Source organism: Myotis lucifugus, unplaced genomic scaffold (genome assembly GCF_000147115.1).
Source record: "Myotis lucifugus unplaced genomic scaffold, Myoluc2.0 scaffold_473, whole genome shotgun sequence".
Classification (NCBI taxonomy): domain Eukaryota; kingdom Metazoa; phylum Chordata; class Mammalia; order Chiroptera; family Vespertilionidae; genus Myotis; species Myotis lucifugus.
The window spans coordinates 377,407-404,055 of NW_005871521.1; the positions used below are offsets into that span (position 1 = coordinate 377,407).

General features: G+C 42.5%; 1 protein-coding gene across 1 annotated transcript in view; it reads left to right on the top strand.

Annotated features, from left to right (window-relative positions):
• Window positions 1-26,649, top strand: part of RYR2 (ryanodine receptor 2) — a 169,795-nt gene that overhangs the window by 13,772 nt on the left and 129,374 nt on the right. Inside the window, 13 exon segments of the mRNA XM_023744551.1 lie at window positions 650-666; window positions 3,795-3,809; window positions 7,671-7,745; window positions 8,368-8,446; window positions 11,143-11,255; window positions 12,900-13,005; window positions 13,611-13,707; window positions 15,269-15,343; window positions 17,629-17,785; window positions 21,622-21,786; window positions 22,984-23,105; window positions 24,020-24,203; window positions 25,015-25,150. Coding sequence (XP_023600319.1) covers window positions 650-666; window positions 3,795-3,809; window positions 7,671-7,745; window positions 8,368-8,446; window positions 11,143-11,255; window positions 12,900-13,005; window positions 13,611-13,707; window positions 15,269-15,343; window positions 17,629-17,785; window positions 21,622-21,786; window positions 22,984-23,105; window positions 24,020-24,203; window positions 25,015-25,150 — 1,341 coding nt within the window.

Genomic DNA, 26,649 nt, shown 5'->3' on the forward strand with positions numbered 1-26,649 from the left:
TCTGAGGCTTCAAAACGAGTCCATTGCATATTGAAGTTGGTGTTTTCCTATCATCTCACAGCGTTTTAAAAATAGTCACTCTGTATGCGGCCTTTTATGCATGGTCGCGCCCAATAACTTCCTTACCAAGGGTTGGACATTCTTAGCTATGACCCACGAGTTCCACCAAAGTATGTCTTTTGTTGTATTGTGAGATTTTATGTAATGCTACAAAGATTGGTATACGAGAAATTTTACTTCTATTTCATAGAGATTTCTAGTTAATACTGTATTTAAAATTGACCTTTGTTTATTAAATAGATCCTTAGAGGAGAATAGTGCTCCTAAATCAGGAGGCCTATTGGGCTTGAGAATTAGGTAAATATTCATGTTTGCTCCTGAGTATTTTGGATCATTATTTCCTGTACCTGCTGCATTTCCAGCCTAATGCCTTTGAAGTTCTGATTGCTAATTAATTGAGGCTTTTTTTTTTCTTCAGGAGATTCAATGTTGTTAATTAAAAGTTTAAATGGTTTTTCTTATCCGTTGGAACTGGAAGTAGATTTGGTGCAGGGACCACAATTTCAATTTATTTAAATGACAGTAATTGCAACATTGCCAGGTATTTGCTTGCTTGTTATTTATTTTGGCTTTTTCTTTCTACAGAAAGTTGATGTGGAAAAATGGGTACGTGTTTCCATGGATTTGCAAAGGAATTGTGATCTAAACACATGCACGTTTGCTGTTGCCTCTAATATTTTTTGTGTGGCTTCCTGGTGTGGCTTGTACTATTAGTTTTCACAATAACTGCTGTGTTGTACTGAACAAATATGAACAGGTCTCTAGTTAGAACCTTGTGTATGGTTTGGTTCAACTGAACTGGGGGATATGAAAATGTTCTCCACCCGCCCCGCCCCCTCACCAGAACTATATAGTTTCTCTGTAATTGGCTTTCTAATACAATGCACTTTGGTCAACAGGAGGGCTTTTAGTACATCGCATCACAAATCTTAACCTTAAAGTCCTACTGCATAGCTCTTATGGTTTCCCACATACAATAGAGACCGGCGGTTACACATATGTGTACAACCTTGAAAGGTGAAGGTGATGGTCAGTGACATGAGGAAAGGACTCATTTGCAGGATTTTGGACGCTGAGTTTGGGACAGCGGTGTGATGTGGCCAGTTCCATTATTACTATGGTACTATGGTCTGTTTCCTCCTCTATTAAGAGCCAGAGACAGGGAGGGGGGAAGAAACAGGTAGAATTTGTTACCTGTTTCTATCCTTGAGTGTCACAGAGAACAACTTACCTCCTGCTCTCTCTGTGTGTGTGTGTGTGTGTGTGTGTGTGTGTGTGTGTGTGAGAGGAGGGCTCTCCTCTGTCCCCTGCGTTAACATAGGCTGGGCCTTTCTCAGATTCAGACATGAAATTCCCCAAGTCATTTCAAGTCACACAAGTCTCATTTTGGTTATTAAAATGCCCAGCCCGGTGCTATAGGAGGATCCGAATTGAACTCAAGTTAACTTGTCTCCATAGCTCAGGCCTCTCCAGGCTGGAGGCCTGCAGGTGAGGGGTGAGGAAGGGGCGCCCACTCACTCCCACATCCCCACCCAGTTGTTTCTGATTTAGTTATTCTCTCCAGATAAACTGGAGGAAGAAGGAAGCCCAAGGCAGCTCTCCTGCTCATACTTTAGGATTTCATGCAGCCCAGTGATAGATACACATGTCCCAAGAATAAAGGCTGAGGATTGCAGTGGCTTATCAGGCCAGTTTATTTTTCTTTTCCTCTAAAAGAGAACTAGACAACTCTATGCATGTATGTCAGATCCATTGCACTCAAAAGAAAAGACAGTCCAGTTAAACATTGTCTGTGCAGTGTCGATAGCTTGAAAACAACAACAGCTACTACCAATCTGCCCCCCGCCCCCCCAAATTGTGAGTTCTTCTTAAAAACACCAGCGTGCTAGCGCTGGTCATGAGTGTGCGTGATGCGGGGCAGGGCCTCGGGCTGTGTCATTGAATGTGCAGGTGGCAGCCCAGCTCCTTTTAGATGCTCTGGGGCCGCTCTGCACAGTCTATCAACAGAGCACTCTTGGGTCTTGTCAGTGGGAAGCCTAGAAAAGAAAGCATTTCTATGGGATTTAAAAAAATCTTCACCTAAGGAAATGCTTTGTATTGAATTTTAGAGAGAGAGGAAGGGAGAGGGGGAGAGAGAAATAACAGTGTATCCTTGAGTGTCACAGAGAACAACTTACCTCCTGCTGTGTGTGTGTGTGTGTGTGTGTGTGTGTGTGTGTGTGTGTGAGTGAGACAATAGATCACACTCCAAGCAACTGAGCCATGCAGCCAGTGCTTCATGGGGTATTTTTTTATCAGAAGACAAATATTTGAGTTTCTCTACAAATGTATATTCAGATACCCTGTTGGATAGTATATTTTGACATATGCTTACAACTTGAAATTGTTAATAGTAAATGTCTTTTGTTCTCTGAAATTTGTTAGGAGCACCAATAATCATCATTAATCTCAAACAGCCACCAAACCCAAGTCTTTGTTGGTGAAATACCTTTTTTTGTCAACATGATGAGGTTGAACAGATTATCCTCCCTCATAAGGACAGGTTACCAGACAATGACCTCCTGACATCATTTACCATTGATATCAGTTTTAGATACATAACTAAACAGCCTCTATTTTCTAATCTTAAAATGAAATGATCCTTTACAATTTTTTCCTTAAATTTTAATATTAAAAATGGAAGCCTGGCTGGTGTGGCTCAGTGTTGAGTGTCAACCTATGAACATGCCCGTGTTGGAGGCTCCATCCCCAATGTGTGATCGTGCAGGAGGCAGCCATTCAGTGATTCTCTCATCATTGATGTTTCTATCTCTCTCTCTTTCTCCCTTCCTCTCTGAAGTCAATAAAAATATATTAAAAATGAAAAAATCAGTCACAATAGAATGCCACTCATGTACATATCACTATGTTTTTATGTTTCAGGGAACTAACTGGTACCTATAAGTATGTAGGTTGAAAACTTGCTATTTTCTATAAAACTAATGTGAATACGTGTATCTTTTCTCTGTAGGACTTGGATGCTTATGACAACTAAACGTAGTCCTAAGTTTGGAAAAGTAATGCCATTTTCCTTCCTAGTTCTTTTTTTTATCTGTCTCCGAGGAATAGGTCAAGGAAACTCGATGGGCCTAAAAGAAAACGAGGGAATATATGCACATATTATGTTTTGTAGAAGAAAAAGGAGCTATTATAAGTCATGAGAAGAGGCTGTGTCATTTTAAGAGCAAAGCTTCTGTGATATTTTCTTTGGGTTTGGGAAGGGTTCATGGTTACTATCACCTCGGCACTTGAGTGATGAACACCCTTACCTGCTTCCAGTCCACTGTTTTTACTAAAATCAGTTGCGTTGCTGTTTATATCACTGCATTTTTATGCAAAAGATGAAGTGAAATGGTTTTAAAAGCATTTTCAGAGTATAATTTTAAGATGATACCTTTGGCCTTTTTTGGCGCTTAGATATGTTGTAAACTGAAACAGGCGTCACAGTAGAGCAGCATGTTTTCACAGGAAAAGGAAGAACTAATGCAAGAACACTTGGAAAAGGAGTTTTGCTTGCTCCAGCTTTTATCTGGCATGCAGCTGATACTGTTTTGTTGTGACAACACAGTGAATGTGTTTTTGTATGTTTATTGTTCACATAACTCCATTGAGAAATCTTTATAAGTAAGAAATCTTTTAAAATGTCTTTGAAATAATATATTTAATACCTTTTCTCTTTTCTTTTGCCCCCACAGAAATTCATGATGAAGGTAAGACACTGGATCATCTACTACACGTTTTGCTTTGTACATTTCATGTTTGGTTTAAATTTTGAACTCATGGCACTTTTCTTCACATCTGAAAGTTTTAGAAATTGAATCAAACTTCAAAACTTTTAAATTTAAATGAATCAGTCACATACTTAGATTTGTCAACTTCATAAACAGCATTTGGCACCTTTGTGTCACATGCTAACATATTAGTTTAATTTAGCCAACGTTAAGAATTCTCCCATTGAAACAAACATTTTTACTCGTTCTCTAATTAGCATTTTCACTGCGGGTATCCTACTGGCTGTTGTTGGTGTGATGCTCTTGCATGAATCCAGTAGGAAATTGACACTCTGGGAATTGAGAAGAAGCACCAAAAAGTTGCTAGAGCATTTCTTCCTCCAGGAGACAGGAAAATAAATCAACCTCTTTTCATTTTCCAACCCATTGGAAAAACAGAAAGGTTTGAAAAGGAGGCAGAGCACATGGTCATGGCACTGAAGGAAACGTAGAGGAGGAGGAGCAGAATGTCAGTATTTGGGACAAAAAGTAGAAGGCTTTGGTTTCAGTTTTAAGTACCTACTTACTACTTTTCTCATATAACAATCACAAAACTTTGATTTTAAGTCAGGAAACAATGTATAGAGAAACTTACTGTATTTAGTTAATAAAGGCTTAATATAGTTTAAAATTTCAAAAGAATATAATTTCAAAAGATGCCAACTCTGAAAAATGTTAATTCAAAATTCTGGTGTAGATGTGAGAGGCTGCATACTCTCAGACAGTAGACACCCATAAATATATATGTATATATTTTAATTCTCACCTGAGGATATGTTTTTATTGTTTTGAGAGAGAGAGAGAGATGAGAGAGGGAGAGAGAGAAACATCAATGTGAGAAATATCCATCGATTGCCTCTCATAGGCACCCAGACTGGGATTGAGCCGTAACTTGGATCAGTCCTGACCAGGAATCGAACCCACTACCTTTCCTTGTACAGGATGAGGCTCCAACCAACTGAGCCATACCGGCCAGAGCCGCTCATAAATGTTTTTTGAATGAATAGGAAAGAGTGTTTCTTATGTCTAGTATTTATGGAGAATTACAGGCCTAAAGTATGGGTGGCATTAATGGGAACTGAAGGCTTATTTATATTATGTAAAATACAATTTCCTAATTCTCCTTTTAATTGGTGCAATTGACTGCTTTGCTCATATTTTAGATTCCAAAGAACAGTTAACATATTACCTTCCAGAATCACCAAGATTTTTTTTCAAGTGTAATCTTGAAGGCAGGCCAGCCTCGAGCTTGCTTCCCCATTAGCTTGATTGACTCTTATCTAGTTGGTCCTGGCTGGCTTCCCAGAGGTCAGTGTGGTCAGAGCATCGTGTGCTTACAGGGTGGGTTTGGGCGCTGGAGGGAAAGGGGCCTGCTCCAGAGGACTGAGTTACTGCTGCTTGGATGCAGCTGTCGCCCAGTGGTGACGGTCATCTCCTCACTGAGACTGCGCAGGGGGCGTCCGCACCCCCCGGAAACAGGGCTGCACAGTCTTGAAGGAGTAACCCCAGAAGTGGTGACCATCTCCCTACAGTACCAAAGTTCAGAGGAAGTCCATGCACACAGGTGGGCAACAGTAGGTTTAGGGTTGTTCTTATGGGAAACAATACAATAATTAATAAATAATAATGCAAGAATAAACTGTTTGTGTTCTCACAACTGTAAACCTACCTTGCCCACCCTGTGTTTAATCACGTAAAGAAGGACCGGCCACATTTAACAAGAAAATTGACATGATGCACCAAATTAAAAAACACAGGAAAGAATAAATCATCCCTTAGGATTCATCCCCACACACAATTCTTTTGATAAACGTTTGTTGAATCAATTGAGTTACCCAGTCGGCCCAAGAGTTGAAATTACATATTTTTAAATTTTTTCAGAAACGGAGTCAATTAGATGAATGTCATGTAAAATGACAAGTTAGAAGAAAAGTACTGTAGCGCATGTGACAGAAATTGCATCCCTTTGTGGTAACTAAGTTAATTAGTAACAATTAATTTAGTGGGGATTATGTGCATACTTGTACGAGTTCTATTAGAACTAAATCTGGCATAATTGGCATTTAAGTGGTGAGGAAATCTCTAGTTAAAATCTATAATTGTCTAATTGTGTAGAATGTATAGTTGGAAGACAATTTAGACACTAAAATGTCTCCTCTTAGCTTAACCAATTTGAACATTTATACATTCATACATATAAACATATGAAATGCGTGGGCAGAACTTTACAGTAAAAGGAGCACTCCATCATTTTTGGTTAAATCTTCGTTTTAAAATTTTTGTTGTGATGGATGTGACTGTCAGGAAAGCTCAGCTGGATTTCATACCTTTGGAGCTTGTATCTCCTGTGAAAGTCAGCTCCTGCCACTGCAACCAGATCAGTCCAGGTCGGTGAATTATCCTTGGCCGCAAAGTCACGTGTAGCACAGAATATGCAAGTGCTTCCTATAGAGGGCCTCGCTCTGAGGAGGAACATCATTTTACAAAGTAGATTCCCCCCCCCTTTTCCCCTCAGTATGTGGAAAAGAGATTTCCTTTTGTTTTAAAAGCAGTTTTTTAAATAATTTTAATAAATTTTAATATTGATTTTTAAGAATGGTTCTGAGGCCTTTCAAGCATGATATGTGAAGTTATTTTAAGAAATTATTTGGAACAATATGAAGGGATATATTTATAGTAAGAAAGGTATAATAGTATTGATATTAAAGACTCCACACTTCTTAAGGTATACATATGTGTGTGTGACACACACCCCCACACACACATATATACATATATATATGTCAATATCACCAATCTCACCCTTAAAATCCTTAAAGACAGCCTTCTCCTTCAAAAAATTGTGCACACTTCTGGGCTTAACTGTATCTCTCCTGTTCAGTTTCTGCCACCCCCATCTCCAATCTGTGGTCCCCTCTTTTTTAACACCTGGACTGTAAACCATGACACCTGACTCCCACCCCCACCAGGTGGATGGGGCGCCCACGTCGTTTCTCATTCCTCTCATGTTTATTGAGTGCTTTGTGCTGAGAGCTCACGTCCCTGTCGTGGAGTTCACAGTCTGACCCAGAAGAGAATGGTGCTCACTTTGTGGAGTGGTTAGACCAGGTGCCAGGTGTACCTGGGGCTGCAGGAGGCTCAGGGAGCAGCCAGCTGAGGAAACCGGAGGAGGCTTCCTGGAGGAGGTGGCCTGGAACTGAGTTTGAAAGTGCAGTTTATAAGGTAGAAAAGACCAACTTCTCTGTTCACCCCAGACCTGCTGAGTGAGTCACCGGGATGGCCCAGGAGTCTGTGCTTCCGCTGCCTCTCGGGGACTCATGTGCACGCTCACATTTGAGAAGCATTTCTCTAGTTCGTGGAAGGGAATTTGGACTCTTTCCTAGAAACCTTTGGGAGGTAGGAAAGGTTCTAAGCCTGGGGATGACTTGATCAGTTTCGCCTTTTTGGAAGGCTCATTCACTGAAAAATGCTTAGTCCTTACGTGTGCCATCACCTGGGCACAGTAGTGACCAAAGAGCCGAAGGTCCCTCCCGATGCAGCCCACATGCCGTGGGAAATAAGGACAGTAAATATCTGTGATCAGTATCACCCGTCATGCCGAATGTTTGCTCCCAGAGCCAGGGCACCTGCGCACCCACGGCGCAGGCTGCATGGAACCCGTTAGTCCACGCGAGCATCTTCCCACCGCACGTGGTTGTCTGCAGTAGCTCTTACCTTTTCCTGGAGAACACGGGGACTTTTGATTGACTTCATTAAGTTTTGGTTTTTCTTCTCTTGTCGACCCTGTCTTGTTCCTCGCAGACTGCTCAAGGGGGTGGTCATCGGACACTCCTCTACGGACACGCCATCCTGCTGCGCCACTCCAACAGCGGCATGGTGAGCAGCGCCATTCCATCTGCGGTGGTCGGGAAAGTGAGGCCGCTGTGCCTTTAAGATCTGTACCCTGCTTAGTCCTCCCACTGATAAGATGAGGAGTAGCTTGGGTGACCTTTAAGGTCCTTCAATTCTGTCATCGTATGACCCCTGTTTTTAGTATCTCACTTTTGATAGACCAGTTAAGTGTTAAGATTAAAATAAGAAGCTTTTCTCATTCCTGGTATTGTTTTAACAGTTTATTGAAGAATTAAAGTATTTTTACTGAAAGATAATATAAAAATCTCCTGTGAGTTGCACTGTCACTTTTCACCAGCTTCCCTCCTTCCTGACTAGATGTCTCTCTCTTTCTCCTCATCAGCTCCTTCTTGCACCCAGGCATCCACGTGACCCCTCGAGCCCCTCGCAGGCTGTGTCCCCTGGTTCACTACATACATGCGTTCTATGTGCTTATGTCCACATTTCACTGCTCCTAGGAGGCCCTGCATGTGCTGTCCCCCTCACTGGGAAAACCGGGCCTTCGCCCAGAAGCACCCAGATTTCACTCTGATACCAGAGCGAGTCAGAATTGCACTGGGTGGGACTATAACCGTGTAGTGACAGCTGCTGCTTCTGTGTCCTTTAGTACCTGTGCTGCCTGTCCACCTCCCGGTCTTCAACTGACAAGCTGGCCTTTGACGTTGGCTTGCAAGAGGACACAACAGGTGAGCTTTGATCATACGTATTGTGCACTGGGTGGCTTATGAAGTATTACTGCATGTCTTTATTGTTTTCCATCTTAAAAATAATTTTAAGTCTAAAAATGTAATATACCCAGTGTCCTCATCCAAGCAAAAAGGTAGAAAATGAGTCTTCTTCATGTCTCTGTCACAGGGCATTGACCCACATATCTATCCAAACAGATGTATGTTTACGTATTTTTGAAACAAAATGTATATATTGACACATTTATTCTTTTGGAGAATCAAGATAGGAGAACATAAGCTTTATTTGTGTTTTTGTTCTCAATGCTCTGACTCTACACTTCATATACAATTTGACTATTTTATCTTTTACAATAAGCATACATGACTTTGGGAATTAAAAAATAAATAAAAGACCTAGTAGAGAAGAGAATGGAAGGAAATAGACCAACTCTTATCAAGTTGTTCCTTTCATGGGTGGGATCAAGCGGTCTTTCCCTTTTTTTTTCTTCTTTTTAAAAAAAATATATTTTATAGATTTTTTACAGAGAGGAAGGGAGAGGGGTAGAGAGTTAGAAACATCGATCAGCTGCTTCCTGCACACTCCCCACTGGGGATGTGCCCGCAACCAAGGTACATGCCCTTGACTGGAATCGAACCTGGGACCCTTCAGTCCGCAGGCTGATGCTCTATCCACTGAGCCAAACCGGTTAGGGCCACTGTTTTCTTTTTAAAATACTTTCCTATAGTCTAAATTTTTCACAGACTACAAATGGATTAAAATAAAGCTATATTTACCAACTTAAGTTTTTAATAGACCAACATATTGCCTTCTTCATGAAATTCCAAGAATCCCAGGCACCAAAAAGATAAATGTATTATTATTTCTATTTCATTTTATTTGGGCTCAGCCATTTCTCTGTATTTTTGCTAGTTTTTTTTTAAGTTTTATCATTATAATTCCTTTACTTCAGCACACAATTACATGAAACATTCAGTTCTCTCTTCCAAAAAAAGTGCAAGGCACACACAATATGTAAGTTGTTTCATACATTGAGACGACTACAAAATATCAAACTACAGGCCGTCTCTCTCCTGCACCAGGTGCCTTATGCCCCTGTTCCCCGGAGCTCACTGCTGCTTCTGAGTTACTTATATTTACCGTTAGTCCTGTGTGGCTTTTATCAGAACTAAACTCACAGGCAGATGATATGTCTTCCTCGTTTATTGATGTATCCCCAGCTGCTAAAGCAATGATGGACCAGTAGTGGGCGCTTTATAAATATTTGAGTGAATGAATGAAAAATTCCTTACAACTCTAAAAATGTGAATTGAGTGAGTGAAGACCAGGAATTCTGCAAAGTGACATTCAAGTAAGACTGGTTTGTGTGAGAAAAGCTGCTCAGAGCACAGATTACCTATTAACTGTAAGCACGCTTAAGAAATTCCCCGGCCTGTGTGGCCCAGTGGTTGAGCGTCAACCTGTGAACCAGGTCATCACGGTTGGATTCCATCAGGGCACATGCCCGGGTTGCAGGCTTGATCCCCAGTGTAGAATGTGCAGAGGGCCGCCGATCAGTGAGTCTCTCTCATAACTGATGTTTATCTTTCTCTCCCTTCCTCTCTGAAATCAATACAAATATATTAAGAAAAGAAATAGCATTTGCTGATTCATTTACTCAGTTATGCAAAATGAATTTTTATTGAGTGCCAGAGCATTAAAAAGAAAAATGCTAGCATCCGGGGAAACCCCGGTGAGCCAAACATGGAAGGCCCTGCTGTTAGGGGACCTACATTCTGGCATTGGGGAATTAGAAAGAAGAAAAGTGTTATGGAAAATGAGAAAGCTGAGCAAAGGGAGAGAATCAAACTATTAGATAACAAGTCACTAAAAATATTCTCATTTTTGGATGAGAATATTAGAATGTTTTGGATAGAATTTGCATTTATATTTAAAAGGAAGAATGACCAGACTGAGGGATTATGTGCTAGTTTGTGTCTTAGGTAACAGCAGTGAAGAATGAAGACTGGGCGGCTTAAGCATGGCTCGTTCCAGGAGGAATTATTTGATTACACCCAGCTATTTTTATAATACGCCCGTCTATAATGGGGTTCTCTTTTATGTTACACTTAGATTAATAGAAAACATTTTTTAAATCACAAAATAAATTAAGGCACAGGATAGTAAAATTTAGATAACAGTTGTGCCCATTTTAAATCAGCATCCCCCAGAAAGTAAATTGTTATAATGTCACATCATAAAACTCCAAGTCCTTCTGAAAACCAACTGGCGAAAACTAGATGTCATCACAGAGTAACATGAACAGTGTACACCATACGCTTTTGTAAAGAATGAAGTCAGGTCGGCACGACCGGTGAATTTCGCCTTATGCAGCATAAAGATCATTTTAAACCAATTCTTAACAGGGGGAAAGACACCAAACTTCCCAAACCGTCACAACCAGTTCTATGACAAGCTGTATGTTTCCATGTGTCTTATCCTAAGCTAATTGGCCTACTTCTTTTTATTTTCACGGTCTAAGAGATTAAGTTGCGTTATAATTCAAATTCCTGAAGGTGGAGTGAACAGAACAAATTTCTGTTAAGGAGACTGGCTGTGAAGACTTCTTTTACTTCCCTCTTTCATGTGGAGTCACCGGCAAAGCATGTGGGTTTTGCACTAAGAGGCTGCTCTGTGTTGCTCACCCCTCCCGCAGGCGAGGCTTGCTGGTGGACCATACACCCCGCCTCCAAGCAGCGGTCCGAGGGAGAGAAGGTGCGCGTCGGCGATGACCTCATCTTAGTGAGTGTGTCCTCCGAAAGGTACCTGGTAAGTGTGGAGAGCAGGGCACGGACTTGCTGAGGTGATGCATGAAGGTCAATAAAACAGCCTCTTTAAAGTGTAGATCGCAAATTATCCAGGAGACTTGCTTAGAAACAAGCCTGTACCTCTATTTGATGAGAGAGCGATAACTCCCCAGGGCTGGTGTGCCCTGCCCTGGGTGCCCCCTTCCGTGTGCCCCATCCTGCCCCCATCCTGCCCTGTTCTGACCCTGGTGCCTCTTCCTGGACTCTCACTGACGCACTACACACAGTCCGATCAGGAATTCAGAACTGGGACTCTTCTGCACCCGGCGAGAGGGCTGCATTAATGAGGTTGTGACCACTGATTTGGATATTTATGAAAGAAAATTCGTATATGAGAAATACTTGCCACGTTAAGAGAAACAAAATAAAAACAAGTTGAGGTCTCATTGACATTGTTTCAAAGAGTAGAGGGTGACAGTGGGAAAATGAAAAAAAGTTTATGTTTAATCATTGAAGGCATTTTTTATTTTGTGGTAAGGCCAATATATATTCAATTGAACTTACTAGTATTTAGTGAATTGTATTTTTGCTAAAGAATAATCATTTGCAGAAGTTTGCAGATTGAAATCAATGGAAGTGAGAGATTCCAGTGCAAAATATTATGATATTTAGAAAGGTTATTTTCCATCAGCCTGGTTTCCATTTTGTTTAAGAGTGACATGCCTATTTTTGTGGGTGCCTCGAGAATAGCATATTCAGGTGAGAGAACCCGTGGGTGTGAAGGCCCATGGAGCTCCCCAGCATGACAGTCCTGCTGCGACTTCATGCCCCTCATCCAACTGGGAGGGTTGGTTTCCGGGCAAGTTCAGGTACGATGGGATCTTTGAAAGCTGAGGCTGTCATCTGTCACCAGCATTGGAGAAGTGATGTTTGCTGAGATGACCCCAAGAACACAGTGTCTGTCTGCAGTTCTAGCGGAGCCAGGTGGTAAAATAACCGAGGCCATCTGCTGTAAAATTCTAGAGTGGTTTCATAATTTTTCTTTTCTTTTAGTTTCAGAACTCATATATTATGGCTCTTAAAATATTAAATACGATATTTGACACATTTTTATTTTTAAGAAGGAAATCTGAAATTTGTACTATCTGAATTGTGGAGAAAATGTGTTTGTCTTGGTTTTAGATACCTATTAGAAAACATCGCCATCGAATGGCTATTGTGTCAAGTTGCAGATAAAAAGTTCATAACCTCATAAAATAAGACATTGGTTCTATAGATCTCACCTGCATTGTTGTAAAAAGACACCACAGTGTGATAGGTAGACAACTTATAATTCTAATGGTAAGTACCCACTATCTGTATAACCTTCTTCATCGGTAGGCCTTAAAACAAAATAGTCTGCTTTAATGAATCAGTTTATTTTAGTGTATTCATTTGTTTTCTGATTAGTGGCTTAAGTTAGTAACTCTTAGAATGAAGATGGGAAATACCTAAAGACAAATAGAAACTAATCTTTTTCTACCGGCCTCTTCGTTTTGAGTGACAGGGCTGACATAGATGCTCCGTGTGTGCAGTTCCAGTCTGTGTTGGGTGTGAGTGGGCAGAAGCACGTGCGTGCTGGGCCCGCCCGCAGCCAGGCAAAGCCTCTTTGTGTCCCTCTCCGCAGCACCTGTCCTATGGCAGCGGCAGCAGCAGCCTGCACGTGGACGCCGCTTTCCAGCTGACGCTCTGGAGCGTGGCCCCCATCAGCTCAGGAAGTGAAGCGGCCCAAGGTACACCCCTCTTCGGGGAGGGCTCATCCGTGACCCCGAGCTGGCTCTTAGCCAGAGCTTGTGTCAAACTATTCTGTAAATTAGGTGATGACACCCAAGATTCTCGTTTAAATTGCTACTTGTATGCTGTGGTCAGCTTCAGTTTATCTGTGTGGCTTTCTGTGCCGGCTTCCTGGGGGCTGCTGCCCCGGGGTATTGCTCAGTTAGGCGGATGTCCAGGTTTCCCATCTTCTGGGGCAGGTGGCTTGGAGGGGGGGTCCCAACAATGCCTATGCATCAGGGTTTCCGGGCCATCTGCGTTTGTTCTGATTACTGTCACCTGCACAGGTTCAAGTCCGAGCCTATCCCTGCATGTATGTTTAAGGGAGGATTTTACGGGGTTGAGGTGGTATTTCCAGTGGGAATGTCACTCACTCTGGGGCTCCGAGGCTCAGGCCCAACAGCAGCAGGCAGGTGGAACCATCCCTCTCTGAGATGTGGCCAGGAGCGCAAGCCTTGCGAGACTCCTGGTTCTCTGTCTAAGAACATAGAAGATTGGACCAGGTGAACTGTCCAGCTACCACGTGAGCATGACAGCTGAGCTAGACCGAGTTTCATCCTCACAGGGTACCTGATTGGCGGCGACGTCCTGAGGTTGCTGCACGGACACATGGACGAGTGCCTCACCGTCCCCTCCGGGGAGCATGGGGAGGAGCAGCGGAGGTGGGTGAGCCTGGCGCCCTAAGCCTTGATTTTCTTGCCTTGACATAATTTTTTAAATTAAGGAAATGCCTGTTCAGGCCGTTAGCATAAGAGAAAGTGGGCCTCTAACATTCATCTGTCCCCTGAATGACCCATTTGTTGGCCTCCTTTGCAGTTTTTCCTTGTGTTATGTTTTATTACCTATCAGCGGAATCGCTGAAAAAATTAAAACATGGAATAAGCATCGCATTAAACTGAGTGGGAGGAGTGAACACATTAAACAATCGACTTAGAACTTCATTAAATGTTCATTGGTTCTGATTAATTCTTTTTCTGGAACATTTAGTCTCGAATTCAGTTTCAAAATCAGATTTCTCAAATTGTACAAAAGTTGACGACCTTTTTTTTATTACCTCCATTTGCTGCCATAGATAATAGAACTGACCACGTTCCTCATATTTTATGTGATTATAATACCTCTCTCATGTTAATATTATTTGGCATTAGACTGAGATTGATGTAGTCCAGATCTCTGGGGAAAGTGCACAAATAATACAAAAACAAAAATATTTAAGATGATTTGAATGCTCTGCTTTGCCTCATGAATTCTCAGATGAATCTGATAAGGTTAATACATAAACAAGGGATCACTGCGAGAGCAGGTGTCGTCTGGATGATTTGTTACATGTTTTAGTTTTGAAAGGACATTTCTCATAATATTAACATACATATTTTGGTAACTTATTTAATAAACTTCTTTCTGTAACTTACAGAAAGATACAGGGAACACTTAGGAAGTTAATAATCATCAACTGGCTGTTGAGAGCAGAGGGCTGTGTGGAGATAGAAGGCCCAGGGGAGCAGGAGGTAGTGAGGACTCCGAGGTGCTGCGTGGGCTCTGGCTTCCGTGAAAGGTGGCATGTGGTGGCCCAGAGATCAGTTTGGATGTAGTGGATGATGACTTAGCGCCACTGACAAACAGTTATCATGAGGGCTTTGGCGTTTGGGTACGTGTGAAGTACCCTCAAATAAATGTTTCTGCTTTGGGTGTGTGTGCAACTTCTTGCTTATATTTATATGTTTGGTGATATTTATACTTTTCTATTATCGCTTTTTCAAATTGTTATACTAAACTATTAGAATGTGTTATACTAAAATATTAGAATGTGTTAAGTATCTAGAACAAACTTGAAAACTCTAAATATGAATGTGTTTAAATAATAATATATTAAACTACACCTAAAGTTATAGCTGAGTACTTTTAAGGACCTGAATTAAATGAGTCAGGTGAGTATATTCACGGGGGGAGATGGGGGAGGGGAGTTGGAGAGGGAATGAATGGGATTAGAGGAGAAAATGATGAGGCACGTGTTTACATCGAATGTTTATTTAGGGCAGACTTATGTGGGTCACTGTTAGTATTTTTGGTTATTTTTATTTCCGGCTCTATTGTCTTCTCCAAAAAGTATGGCTTTAACTGTTTATGCAAAGGCTTTCCATTTGCTTTTCTCTTTTAATTAGCTTGAAAAATAGAGTCCAAGAATGAAACATGTTAAAATCGGGCTTCTCTTTTTGAAAACAGAACTGTTCATTATGAAGGTGGTGCCGTGTCTGTCCACGCCCGGTCCCTGTGGAGACTGGAGACGCTGAGAGTTGCGTGAGTAGCGCCTCTGAATGCAGCCCACGTGCCACTTTCCCAGTGCGCTCGGCTGGGCACCAGCAAACACAGCGCTGACAGCGGCAGGCTCTCCTCCCTTCCTCCCTCCTGCCCGTTAGTTATCCTTCATGAGCCCCAGTTCACCAGGTGGTAGGTCAGCCGCTTTTGTCTTCAGCCTCACTGGTTTTTGTAGCATCTTCTCATCTGGTCAGTGCATCTCCCGGCACAAAATGCTGCTGGGAGCCCTCGAGGTAGGTTTGGAGATAAGCCTGTCACTCACTTCAGTCCTGGCAAGCTCTGGACTGAACCTTCTGGAAGCACCTGTGAGACGGAGGAGACCTGAACGTGAACCAGGGCACTAGACCATTCCCAGCAGTCTCTGTGTTTACTCACAAATAACAGCCGAGTCAGCAAAGGGGGTGGTAATATGAAGCTGCTGTGCATTTATTAGAGAAATAAGTTATATATATATATGCATTTGTGTGTGTGTATTTTTTTCTAGTGATTTAAAAAAGCTGTTCAGAGATTGGCTTTTAGTTCCTTTAAATAAAATGAAATGTTGATAATAAAAGCATAATTTTTAATAGAATTAAAATAAATTTTAAAAAGGATTATAAGGTTCAGTCCTTTGCCTCAAAAGCAGTAAGTTTTTAAAGTATTTGTTCTCTATTTTAAAGAAATTGTTGCTTTAGGATTACAGACTCCATGATGGGTGTAAGGAACAATCTTAGTATAGAATAGCTGTCTTTGTAGACGTACAGTTTTGAGGTTGATGCTTACCTAATAATGATTTCAGTAATTTAGTGCTCTTCGGTTGCTTTTGCTTATATATCCCAGGCAATAATCTTGAAAAACTTTGTATATCCTTGAATGTGGTAAGGTATGACATAGGACTTTTTATTACTTTAAATACATGCACAGAATATAGATTACAGTGTATTATAAGTAGTTGTCTCTATGAACAGATTCATGTAAAAATGAACTTATCGTAATATCATGGTACTGATAATTTTCAATGCTAATATCACAAGTCAAAAAACCAGTTTAGCAAAACAGCATAAATATCACTTACCGTTTACTAAAATAGAAGATTTTTCAAAAAATACCCTTAATTAGTAGACTACAATAGTTTTTAATGACTATTTTAAAACAAATTTGTTAATTGATAAAAATCATATTGAAAGCCTCCACATCTCTACTGTCTATATGGTTCATGAGGTAATGATGACTATGTGCATACTTTTTAGAGTTTATCTCATCTTTTTAAAGTACCTGACAGCATTCCCTTCATGCTTTGCCTTGAACTCTAGTTGTCTAACAGCAACTTTGTCATCACTGTTTCCTTGTGATTTTATATGCAAGGGAATTCTTTTCCACTCAGTTATTTTTGGTTTTTAGTTATTTGATTGTGCGCATGTTTCTCATCCATGATGAGAGGCTGTCCTTGCTTTGCAAAGAGCCACTTGGTGTCATGCATCTGTGAGGCTTGTCCCCTCTGCTCACAGCAGTCCGAGGTCTGCCTGTGCCGACTCAGTGCGCGGTCCTGCGGAAGCGGGAGTGGTACACAACCAGATTTTCCTTTCTACCTTTTCTGAAAGTCATTACTTTTAGCAGATTTTAATGATCATAACTTTGCTTTTTATCTTTTCTATAACCTTAGTTTATATTTTCTGTTTATCTATATTTTCCTTTTTCTCCTTTTGACCTTTTATAGTTCTCATATTCTTTTTTTTAATTCACTGGTTTTTAATGAGATAATTGTTCTTCATTATTAAATTTAAACCATAGGAATATATTTCTTTTTTCAGGTAAATATATACTTTAGTTTAATTTATGTATATAAATTATAATTTGTCATAATTAGGCATTGACTGTACCACTATTTTGCAAGTCTGTGCAAATCCAACAAAAGTTTTTAACTAGTAAACTCTAAAGTATCATTTAAATTTATCATTTCTGTATCTGTGACTAGTGAGGAGAGGTGAACTTGGAGCACAAGGAGTAGGGTTAGTGTGGATGGTGTCACATTGAGAGTCAGGAGACCTAGAGTGAAATGTCACTTCTGCTTGCTAGTGGCTGTGTAACGTTGACTGTTACGTGATCATCTGAATTACTATTTTGTTATGTGTGAACTGACATTAATACCACCAGCCTCACGGGTTCCGAGACCATTCAGTAAGACGGTACATGCAGAGCACCTTCCATCATTGCTGACATGTACACGTGACTTGCTGTTTCCCTGTGGCTGTGGCTGCTGTTGGATCGAGTCTGACCTGTCTCTGCAGGTGGAGTGGGAGCCACATACGGTGGGGCCAGCCTTTCCGACTGCGGCATGTCACAACGGGAAAGTACCTGAGTCTCATGGAAGACAAGAACCTTCTCCTCATGGACAAAGAGAAAGCCGATGTGAAGTCTACAGCCTTCACCTTCCGCTCTTCCAAGGTGAGCGGGACAGTAGTGCTGGGTCCCCTGTAGGTAGACCCACCACGTTTCCTTCGGATACTGGTGAGCGAAAAAAAGCAAGTTGTATTTACAAAATTTTATTGTTTTGATTTAAATAAATCTATGTTTGTACATTTCTATATGCTTGATAGGGAAGGACTGCTCTAAGATTTTAACTTTGAATATTTCAGAAAGATCAAAATAGAAGGTGTGTGGGAACATGAGTGCAGGAAAATTTTTGTTTAACTTCAAAAAAGTCCATCTCCGGATTATTTTGCCTGTTACAATAGCCATATTTCTTTGTAACAAAAAATCAATTAAGGAAAAAACCACCACTGCACTGACGTTCTTGGACATGTTTTGTGCACATTTTTTACTTGTTTCTAGATGGATCCTGGAACTGGACATACTGGCTCAAAAGCTGTGAAAATTTTCAAACACTCTGAATAAAAGTTCTTGCCCAAAGCAGTAGCCTTTGAAACATTTTTTCTCCAAATATCTCTCCTAATATGCACTTGGAGAATGGGGGCTATTTCTGGATTTGGGCCATTTTGTAATGTCGTAGCTTATACAGGGAGTACAGAGACCAGGGATCCCAGCACCACTTTTTTCTTTTAAATGCTCACCAGAGGAATGAAGGTATTTTTTCCACTTATTTTTATTTTTTTAGAGAGAGTGGAAAGGAGGGAGGGAGGGGCAGAAGGAGAGAGAGAAACATTGATGTGACAGAGATACATCAACAGGTTGCCTCCCACATGCACCCTGGGGCGGGGATTGGACCTGCAATCCACGTATGTGCCTGTGGCTGGGAATCGAACCAGTGACTCTCCGGTGCACAGGCCAACACTCCAACCACTGAGAAACCTTGGCCAGGGGCCAGCATCACTTTTTAATGAAGTCTTCAGTTTCTCTGAGTCTGGTCTCCTGCCTGGCACTCATGTTTGGGGAACGGCTGTCTTAAGCAGGTTGTTACTGACTTGCTGCCATACACACTCCACTCGTTTAACTCACAGTGAGAACTGCACGTGGTAACGTGGTTGAGGAAAGAGAAGGTGAAACCGAAGGCCAAGAAAACATTTTAATTTGAAAATCACAGTAGAATTCTGATTTTAAAATAATGGCCAATTAGGTAATTATAATTTTTTCCCAGGAGATAGAGTAAGTCTTTATATTGCTTTCTATTATTTGTTTATTATAAGGGTAGATCTTGCCAATCACATATGTATTATATTTCCCCAAGATGGAATTTTTTAGCCTAAAATGCCTCTAAAATATGCTTCTTTGGGGGATTTCCTCCAGTTTTCCTTCTCCCATGCGCCACAAATAGAAACGTGCTGCTATTGAAGTGATGAAATCAGACTCAAATAAGACTGCCAATGAGATCACAAGGATTATGGAACAAATGAAAAAATAGAACAAAATCATTTTTAGGACATAGTTTTTAGTATGCTATTTTTGTTTGGGATTTTTATTCTTGGTTGAAAAATATTTTAAATGCTTTAAAACACACATGAAAATAAGAGTAACGGTTAATTTATGGGCCAAATAATGTGCTAAGTATCTTACATGTATTATCTCATTTAATTCTAGTTCAATCCTATGAAGCTTAGATACTATTTTTTAAAATTTGTTTTTTAATCCTCACCCGAGGATATTTTCCCATTGATTTTTAGAGATAGTGAGAGACAGAGAGAAGCACATCGATTGGTTGCCTCCTGCATGTGTCCCGACCAGGGCCTGGGCTGGGAGGAGCCCGCAACAGAGGTACATGCCCTTGACTGGAATCTAACTTGAGACCCTTCGGTCTGCAGGCGACGCTGTACACACTGAGCCAAACTGACTAGGGCTTAGATACTATTTTTAATCTTAATTATACAGATGAGGAAACTGAAGCAGGTTAGGTGGCTTATCCAAACTTTGAGCCTAAGTAGTAAATCTAAAGCCTTCTTTAGTAACAGAATTAAAGATTTAAAATAATAATAGCAGACAGGGAAGATATGTTGTTTACCTGTGATCAGATGAGCACACCTATTGTAGTTGTTTAGTGATGACTAAATATCTAAAAGATGAAAGTAAAATGAAGAACATGTATATTTTTTATCAAAATAAGTATACAAAATTATCATTGTAGATACATTTTTATTTAATTAGGATTAAATTCAAATGAGATTTCTGCAGTAACCTTTTATCAAGGGGTGCTGATAGTATAATAGGAAATAAGACCAGCTGTGGCTTTACAGAAGATATGGAAATTCAATGATAGTTTTTATGCTGATCCTTTATAAAATATGTTTTTACTTATTTTTTAGAGAGAGAAGAAGGGAGAGGGAGAGATTGATGTGCGAGAAATATCAATTGGCTGCCTCCTGCACGCCCCCTACTACTGCAACCAGGAATGGAACCAGTGACCTCTTGTCCTGGTGCATGGGACAACGCTCAATCGACTGAGCCACACAGGCCAGGCTATGCTGATCCTTTCTAATGGCAGTAGACAAGAGAGCGGGCTCATTGAAACCTCCAGTGGTGAAGATGAGGTGTATCAGTCAGAGCCAATATGAATTACTAAGTTACTCAGTTTGTTACGCAGCTTTGTTTTTTAAGATCATGGGAGCTGGTGAAGTTAGCCAATAGTGCAAGTGGTGTGAAAAGGAAGGACATGATGTGAGAGAGAGACATCGATTGGTTGCCTCCCACATGCGCCCTGACCAGGGCTGGGGATCGAGCCTGCAACCCAGGTACGTGCCCTTGACTGGAATCGAACCCAGGATGTTTCAGTCTGCGGGCTGATGCTCTATCCACTGAGCCAAACCAGCTAGGGCAAGTCTGGGTTTCTGTGTTATAAGATCTGTATATTGCACCGTGTGCCCACACCCAAGTCAAATCTCCTGTCACCATATTTTAGGCCGCCTTCACTTCCCACCCCCTTCTCTCTGGCAGCCACCACACGCTGTTGGTGTCCACGAGAGGGAGCTTGTTGAAGGAGGCAGCATGAAAGTGCAGGGATTTGAAGGAAACAGCTGGTATCAGAGCATCGACTGCTGCTTCAGAGCAGAGGGAGGGTAGCCCAGGGCCCTTAGAAGCCAGTGACTCTGTCGTTCAAGTTGGAAATTGCATTATGGGAAACTGAGTTACAGTAGTTTTGAATAGTTCTAAAGGAAGCATTAACATCCTTGCTAACATAATCACCATTATCATCATCGTTTACATAGCCAAAATAGTAAAAATTCAAGTTATTTTATCCTAGATACTGTGCTGAAATATTTACAGGCATTATCTCATGTTTTCTGATATGTTTGTTAGCTTTACATGCATTATCTCATGTTTTCTGGTATGTTTATTAGCTTTATTTACAGCTGGGAAAACTGAGGCTTAAACAGCTTTGTTTAACTTTTCTAAGATCACAGAGGTAGCAGGTGGCAGAGACTGAACTCAAAACCGGATTTCCTGTCCCACAAACCTATGCTGTTAAGTACAAATAAAGAAAAAAAAATCGGAAAGAATATGAAGCCTGCTCATTTGAATATGAAAAGAATATGAAAACTGTTCATTTTAAGATATCTCATTTGGAGTTTGTCATTGGCCAATATAAAGTTTTTTTTATGGCTAAAATAATTGTCTATCAGTGTGAGTTATTCAAGAATATGTTATTTATTTTTATAATTTTCTACTCAAATCTTCAGTAGTGGTTGAACTGCTAGAATAAAATATTTGACTGTTATTTCAGGGGACTTCAGAGGGCTGAATTTTTCAAGGAACATATTTACAACAAGGCAAAGTTCTTTCAAGATAAAGTCGTATTTTAAAAACTTGCTTATCTCTTTTTCCTCTCTCCTTAGGAAAAATTGGATGCAGGGGTGAGAAAAGAAGTCGATGGCATGGGAACCTCTGAGATCAAGTATGGAGACTCGGTCTGCTACATACAGCATGTGAACACAGGCCTGTGGCTGACTTACCAGGCCGTGGACGTGAAGTCTGTGAGGATGGGAGCCATACAGCGCAAGGTGAGAGGCGAGAGAAACCCCATCTCGCAGTCATCTCTTATGGCCAAAATACACAAACACAGGCAAGAAGAGGTAGCCAACACTCTCAGCCACCTGCTGACGTTCATTCTCGACATGCATGTTCCATTTTGCACTGCTTTCTAGATAGTTTACAATTTTAGTTCTCCTTACTAATCTTAACTCAGTACACCTGTTTAGATGACAACTATCTTCTGAAAGTGTTGAATGAAGGAAGCTGGGCACCAGTGGCTGCCCATTTCATGGTTCCATTTATATATAGAACCCAAGTGACCTTTGCTGTTAGAAGTGAGAAGGTGGGGGCCATTGTGGAGGGCAGGGCAGGAAGCGAGCTCTGGGCGGATGTGGAGGTGCTATGACCTTCTCTTCCTGCTTCGAGTGTTCACAGTGTGCTCACTTTGTGAGAACAATTCAACTGTCCACTTAAGGTTTCTGCACTTGTCTCTTCTCATGTGGTACTCTCATAGTAAGCTTAAAAAAAAACCCAACACCTAACAAGAACTAACAACATAAAATGCAGTTTTAAAGAACCTAGATGCCTTAGGAGCATTGCTGAGCACTATTCATTACCTGTCTGCTCAGCTCACTGTGCCTGCTGAAGCTGAATGGCTTCCTTTGCTGCTTCCCTCAGAGGGTTAGACTTGGAGCAGTCACTGAACATGATGTGTGAAGATATTCTGGGGTTTGTTTTGCTAAACTCAGTACAATAATGGATTAATTCTTTTTTTTTTAAAATATATTTTATTGATTTTTTACAGAGAGGAAGGGAGAGGGATAGAGAGTTAGAAACATCAATGAGAGAGAAACATCGACCAGCTGCCTCCTGCACACCCCCTATCGGGGATGTGCCCGCAACCAAGGTACATGCCCTTGACCGGAATGGAACCTGGGTCCTTTCAGTCCGCAGGCCGACGCTCTATCCACTGAGCCAAACCGGTCAGGGCTGGATTAATTCTTTAAAACAGTAACTAAATGCCTAGGTGGTCCAGGGACCTTTGCATATTATTTTACCTCAAAATAATTTTACTTTAGGGTAAAGCTTTAAAATCATCAACAGTTTACAGTCCCCTCCACCTGTCTTGGTTCTGTGTACTGCCATGGCCTCTTGGAGTGCGCACCTTCCTAGCCCCGGTGGGAAGGGAGGTGTTGGAGTGATGGCGGTCCCTGTGCTTCCCGCAGGCCATCATGCATCACGAAGGCCACATGGACGACGGCATAAACTTGTCCAGGTCCCAGCACGAAGAGTCGCGGACAGCGCGGGTCATCCGGAGCACCGTCTTCCTTTTCAACAGGTTTATAAGGTACATTTACTGTCCTTTGTTGTGGTGGCTATTTGACATTTTACCTCAATTTCCTGATTGAATCTACAAATAAATAATTCTAAAGTATACTATGGTGGTCAGTCTCAAAGCTTTGAGTTTAAAACTCAGAATCTCGGAAAGCTCAACAAATCCACACACTTACATGCCAATAATATGTTTTCCTTCAAAAGCTAGGAAATGCAGCATGATGCCATTTTAAAATTTAATTTTAAATACATTTCTTTCAGGTAATAGGAAAGCATTTAACATATTGTTTCCTGGTGACTAAGTGAATTTTATGAGTTAATATCATTAGAATATCTTTTTAAACAGAATGGCAGTGAGTATCAGCAGCTAACAGCTCCTTCTCCCAAAACCAAACACAATGGAATGAGAAAATGTCAAAATTATCAGTTCGGGACGTTGCATCCTGAAACTCGAGCATCTAGTGCTTTATAATGAAAATCAGTTGGTTTCTAAATATTGGTCCTCTAGGCCCTTCCAGCTTTTCTCTAGATAAATTTCTCTCAGTACTGGGGTTTTAATAAAACATTATGTATACATGAAGGAATATACAGTTTTTATTTGAATATATTAATTATCGCTTGAGTTTCTCCTAGGAAGTAATTGAATGGTTCTATTTCTAATGGCAGATATGTTCCACTTCCTAACCAGGCATTTACTATTGCTTCTCCTTAGTTTGCATATGTAGATACTGTATTTGAGTCATTTGTGAGTTTATTTGGTTCAGTATGATAAGAGGTGAGTTTGACTATGTTATAAATAAATGTATTTGTGATTCAAATATTGTTTGCCTTTTACAGTGGTATTGGGAGAGAGGGTAAAGCTTTAGGAACTAAAATCCTACATAAAATTGTGAGTCACCGATGAGAGCAATGGTGCTGTTCATTTAGGGGCCTGGATGCTCTGGGCAGGAAGGCGAAGGCGCCCCCAGTGGACTTGCCCATCGAGTCGGTCAGCCTGAGCCTGCGGGACCTGATCAGCTACCTGCACCCGCCGGCCGAGCACCTGGAGCACGAGGACAGGCAGAACCGGCTGCGGGCCCTGAAGAACCGGCAGAACCTCTTCCAGGAGGAGGTGAGCTGCTCCCAGCGCAAGTCCTTTCCACTCTCCTCCTGGGAAACCGGTCCTCCGCGGGGACTCTACTTGACATCTTGCACTTAGCGATCAGAGCAGCAGGCGCACTGTCCTGGCTGCAGGAACCAGGCCTTGGAGAGCGGCGATGGTTGTCATTTCTGCCAGTGTCTAGGGAACCCCTCTCCTCACGCCCCTGGCAAAGGACCGTGTGTTACTGTCTCCTCAGCCTTCGCTTCACATTGGTCATTCACTGCACTCTTCTTGCTTCGTGTTACTTATGTGAAAACAGGCTCTTCGGGTGTCTGAGTGAATGCAGGTTCTTCCAGCTCCTGGGAGCTGCCCAGGAGCACAGGGAGCTTGTGTTGGGACAGAGGCTGCCCAGGAGAGGGCCACGTGGCAGAGCGCCAGGCCCCTGCCTGGACACAGCGACCCCGCTGCTTCCTTTTGCTCATATTGAGTTTCGTGTATGGTTTTATTTCATGAAAGTTCTGCCAAAAGAGCGGAAGTGCCGTAATTTACAGACAGAATAGTAGCAGGACCACATGGGAGGGTCCAAATGCCAGGACGGGCTGTCCTAGAGTCTCAGCGAGGGCCCCCAAGCTGGACTATCGATCCGGCCACCAGGCAAGCGGCCCTCATTGCATTCTGTTTGTCACGCAGGTGTTGCTGCTGGTCCTGCGAATAAGTGACCTCAGTTTTCTTAACGACTGAGAGGCTCACCGTCAGCCAGGCTTTCCATTATTGAAACCACTTTGCATTTGGGGCGTGAGCAGACCCGATGTTTCTGACGGTGGTTTCTCTGCCCTCGCAGGGGATGATCAGCCTCGTGCTCCAGTGCGTGGACCGGCTGCACGTCTACAGCAGCGCCGCCCACTTTGCCGAGGTCGCTGGCAGAGAGGCGGGGGAGGCCTGGAAGTCCATTCTGAATTCCCTGTATGAGTTGCTGGGTAAGAAGGGTGGCTGGGTTTTCAAGGCAACTGCGGTGTCTGTTGAAAATGATCCCAGGGCACTCCCAGCCGTTTAGTTCTTGCTTTCTATTGAAGCCGTTAGTTTTTACCCGAGCTGCACTACGTGCAGTGATGCTTGCTGTTGAATCATCTCAGGGTGAAGCGTGGCCAGAGCCGTGGCTTTGCCTCTGGTAAAGGAGAGTGGTCCAGGTGTGTTTGTGGGTGGGGGCCTCTGGGTGATGAGCCTCAGATATTGGCTTTGGATTCTGAAGAGAGTCCCACAGAGCCCCTGTTACCCACGCTCCCTGTCAGGGATCTCCCAGCCCCTTCCTCTCGCCGTTCTGGGACCTGCCTGTGAGGGTCCAGGGACACTTGAGGAACAGTAAGTGACACAGGCCATGGTTTGCACTGCATTCCTCGTGGCCCTGTGTACGCACAGGACACAGGGCTGCATCGCGTGTGGTCCGGGCAATTACTGCAGCTTCTGCTGTCACTTGTCAAGGGTCTGAGATTTTGCCCTTCCCAAGGGTGGCCGTGAGCTTGCAAAACAGGGCATCTGCAGTGGGTGGGAAGCAGTGTCTCTCGCAGCATCCAGACCAGCTTCTGTCTGCCCTGCCCTCCGAGGGGTCAGCCGCCTCCAGTGCTGGCTCCCCTGGACGGCCTTGGTGGCTGCAGTCAGCGCTCAGCGCCGGAAGTGAACTCTCGGACATGGAGCAGTGGCGGGGCTGCCCCTGGAATTGCTCTCGAAGAAGGAGCCTGCTGTTCCACTCATCAGCCCAGATGGTGTCTGTGCCCTTCCTGACCTGCTCGCTCTGGCAGGAGGCCCGGCTCTGTCTGATCCCGGCTTTGACCCACCCTGGGAACCGGGCCATGCCTTGGCCTGCCTGCCTGCCAGACAGGTGCGATTCCAGAGAAGGCAGGGAGCAAGCTCAGGTGTCCACTTCAAATGTCCATCATATAATAGACACACACATTGAAGAGATTCCCATGAGGTGGCCTTTCGGTAGCAGAGCAAACATGGCCTAGAGCCCTTCCCCTCACAGCCACGGGCCTGTGACTCCTTCCCCGTTATGTCCTTCATGAAAAACAGAATTACAAGATCAAGATAGAAACACGAGCTCTCGCTGATCGTGGATGCTGTGGCCCTCCTCCATGTCCAAGTTCATGGACTAAGACGGCTCAAGGCTCCCTGTGTGTCTGTACTTCCTGGGGGTTATCTGGTCACTTCCATGCTCCTTCCTTGTCACCTGTGTTTTTCTAGGTACAGACATCTTGACCACGGACCATCACCTCCTCACAGGTGCACACACACTGCCGTGCCTATGGAGCAGTTGTGATTTTATAACAGGATTGATGACCCTTTCCCCGCCTAGCTCCGTCCATCTTCCCTCCTGTTTGGAATAAGGAAATCCCCCTTTCCACACATGGAGAGCAGCCCCATGCTCACTGCGATCCTCAAGATCTCACAAGCAGGATGTATTTCCCCCAATGGCAGCTCG